The following is a 2,751-nucleotide window of genomic DNA, read 5'->3' on the forward strand; positions in this document are numbered from 1 at the left end:
AGTGTCTTTCCCAAGGACACAAGATCAGATCAAACTATCAAGTACATGGATTCTGTACACTCTTCAGGGAACAGAGTTGGTGATTTTTTAAAAATGTTTAATAAAAATTTTAAAAATCGATTTTTTTCAATTTAAATCAGATTTTTAAAATAGTTTTGATTTTTTTTTTATGTAGACACAGTTTGGAATTTTTAGTGGCTAAAAGTATGTTCTTTTAGTGCAAAATGCATTGTCTTTATTTTAACTAATGATTAATTTAAGCAACAGCAAAAGAAAGCCTTAATCTGCTATATATATATATATATATATATATATATATATATATATATATATATATATATATATATATATATATCAGGGAATTATTCATGGCTACAGACAAAAAAAAGAAGAAAATGTCAGTCTCAAAGGAAGGACGGGTAATTATGCATAGATAAACTTGCATTTTATTAGTGTGTGTGTGTGAGTGCGTGCTTGTGTTTGTCTTTTAAAAAAAAAGAAAATGCTAATTTCAATTTTATGAAAAAAAAGTAAATTGAATATTGTATTGTGTTTCTTTTCCAAACCTGCAACTCCAAACAACTCAACGGGTAATTTCAACATGATCTAAATTGTTGGTTATTGTAATACTGTACTGTATTATTGGGTTTCTTCAACTCCAAACAACACAACGGGTAATTTCAACATGATCTAAATTGTTGGTTATTGTAATACTGATAATGTTGTAGGAAAGTGATTTATTTTCAAAATTCCTTCAGTGGCCATTTTGTTCCTTGCAATATATCTGAATTATTATTTCTGTTACATTGTTTGTGATTTATTTGTGAATGTCTTTATTCTCCTCTGTCACAATTGATTTGATCTGACATTCAATAAATTATTAAGTGTTTACATTTAATAAATCTAGATGTGTGTGCGCACTTGAGTTTGTCTAAAAAAAAAATGCTTATTTCAATTATAATGAAAAAAATAAGTAAATTGAATATTGTATTTTACAGTGACAGGGGGAAAAGCAGACTTTTAAGCATGATTATATTAGTCTACTAAACCTTATATTTATTTTATAAAACCAAGGAAAGGCATTCTGAATGTTTAAATATGTAAAAACTGAATAAAAATATTTTTTATTTTAAAGTGATTTAAATCACTGCTTTTAATTTTAAAAATCAAGTTGATTTAAATTTTAAAAATCAACTGATTTAAATCGACCCAACCCTACAAGGGAAGTAACTATTATAATCATTTTGTCAAGAATTCCTTCATTATCACCCCAAGCACTACCCAGGTGGAGACCACAACACTACGACATTGAGAACACAAAGTGGACGATCAAAGCAGACGGACAGTGAGAAAATGTCACTCCAGATCATGTCGTTTAACTAAAATTTGTGCTCACGACAAAACACACATAGTGCCTATAGGACAGTGTCAGCAACAAAGGGTTGTAGCCACTAATGATACAGCATTGTAATGACCAACATTTTGATGACGGCAATTTTTAAAAAATGACTTCCTACAAAAACACAAGGTAGGAAAACAGAAAACAATCATGAAAAAAAAACCCCCAGTATCTCTGTCTCTCTCTCTTGCCCTTCCTAACTCCCAGTGGAGCCTAGGCCATCAACACTCAGTATCTCTCTCTCTCTCTCTCTCTCTTGCCCTTCCTAACTCCCAGTGGAGCCTAGGCCATCAACACTCAGTATCTCTCTCTCTCTTGCCCTTCCTAACTCCCAGTGGAGCCTAGGCCATCAACACCCGCTATAACCTCTTGTTTACCTGACATTCACACACATTTGAGAAACACGTACACAACTACGACTCAACATTCAAAATTTGAACACATTTAATACCTCCAATCATAAAAATCCAGCAAAAAAAAAAGTTCTGCAGCACCATGACATACAAAACCAGAGTATTGTGTCACCCTTGACCCACGACCTTGTGTCACCCTTGACCCACGACCTTGTGTCACCCATGACCCACGACCTTGTGTCACCCATGACCCACGACCTTGTGTCACCCATGACCCATGACCTTGTGTCACCCTTGACCCATGACCTTGTGTCACCCTTGACCCACGACCTTGTGTCACCCTTGACCCATGACCTTGTGTCACCCTTGACCCATGACCTTGTGTCACCCATGACCCACGACCTTGTGTCACCCATGACCCACGACCTTGTGTCACCCATGACCCATGACCCACGACCTTGTGTCACCCTTGACCCACGACCTTGTGTAACCCACGACCCACACTCAACAGTCACTCCCGAAGATCCTTGATTAAGTTTTCATACAAAGTCAGACAACTATATATATATAAAACTAGACATATAACGCGTCTGAGATCACTGCTCCTTCTTGTCCTGTGCCTTGTCTTTCTTCCTGGCCGAGAGCGCCTTCTTACACTCGTGGTAGACGTCGTTCAGCTGGAACTCCCTCAGTACATTCTCCTGGGGACAAACAACGGGGGAGCTCAACAGTTTTATTTTAGTAGTAGAGGTTTTACGGCGCTCGCAACTGCATAAGGTCATATGAGCGCCAAAGGGTGGATGTCAACAGAGAAATCCTTACAGGGAATCAGGCTTACTCTGCTCACCTCCCTAGCCTCAACAGAACAAAGCCTGTTTCGACTATCAAGGCACCCCGGAAATAGCGGGTCACAAGAGTGACAAACATACAAAAGAAGTTGAGGGTAAATGACGATAGTAAGGATTAGGAAAGAAAAAGCAGCAGTTCCCTGTTGTAGAT

The 2,751-nt window shown here is 37.2% G+C and overlaps 1 protein-coding gene across 3 annotated transcripts in view; it reads right to left on the minus strand.

The window, feature by feature from the left end:
- Window positions 1–1,653: 1,653 nt before the first annotated feature.
- LOC101860355 (thioredoxin-related transmembrane protein 2-B) overlaps window positions 1,654–2,751 on the minus strand; it is an 8,448-nt gene continuing 7,350 nt past the window's right edge. The window contains exons 8-9 of one of the 3 annotated variants that reach the window (XR_004859001.1): window positions 2,234–2,453; window positions 1,654–2,178 (exon numbers count right to left, since the gene is read on the minus strand). Coding sequence is in view for 1 of the 3 variants with exons in the window: in XM_005106230.3 (XP_005106287.1) it covers window positions 2,349–2,453 (105 nt within the window). In the remaining 2 variants the exon portion in view is untranslated. The other 2 variants (XR_001185164.2, XM_005106230.3) reach the window with 2 other exon arrangements.

Source organism: Aplysia californica, unplaced genomic scaffold, assembly GCF_000002075.1.
Source record: "Aplysia californica isolate F4 #8 unplaced genomic scaffold, AplCal3.0 scaffold00521, whole genome shotgun sequence".
NCBI classification, from domain to species: Eukaryota; Metazoa; Mollusca; class Gastropoda; order Aplysiida; family Aplysiidae; genus Aplysia; species Aplysia californica.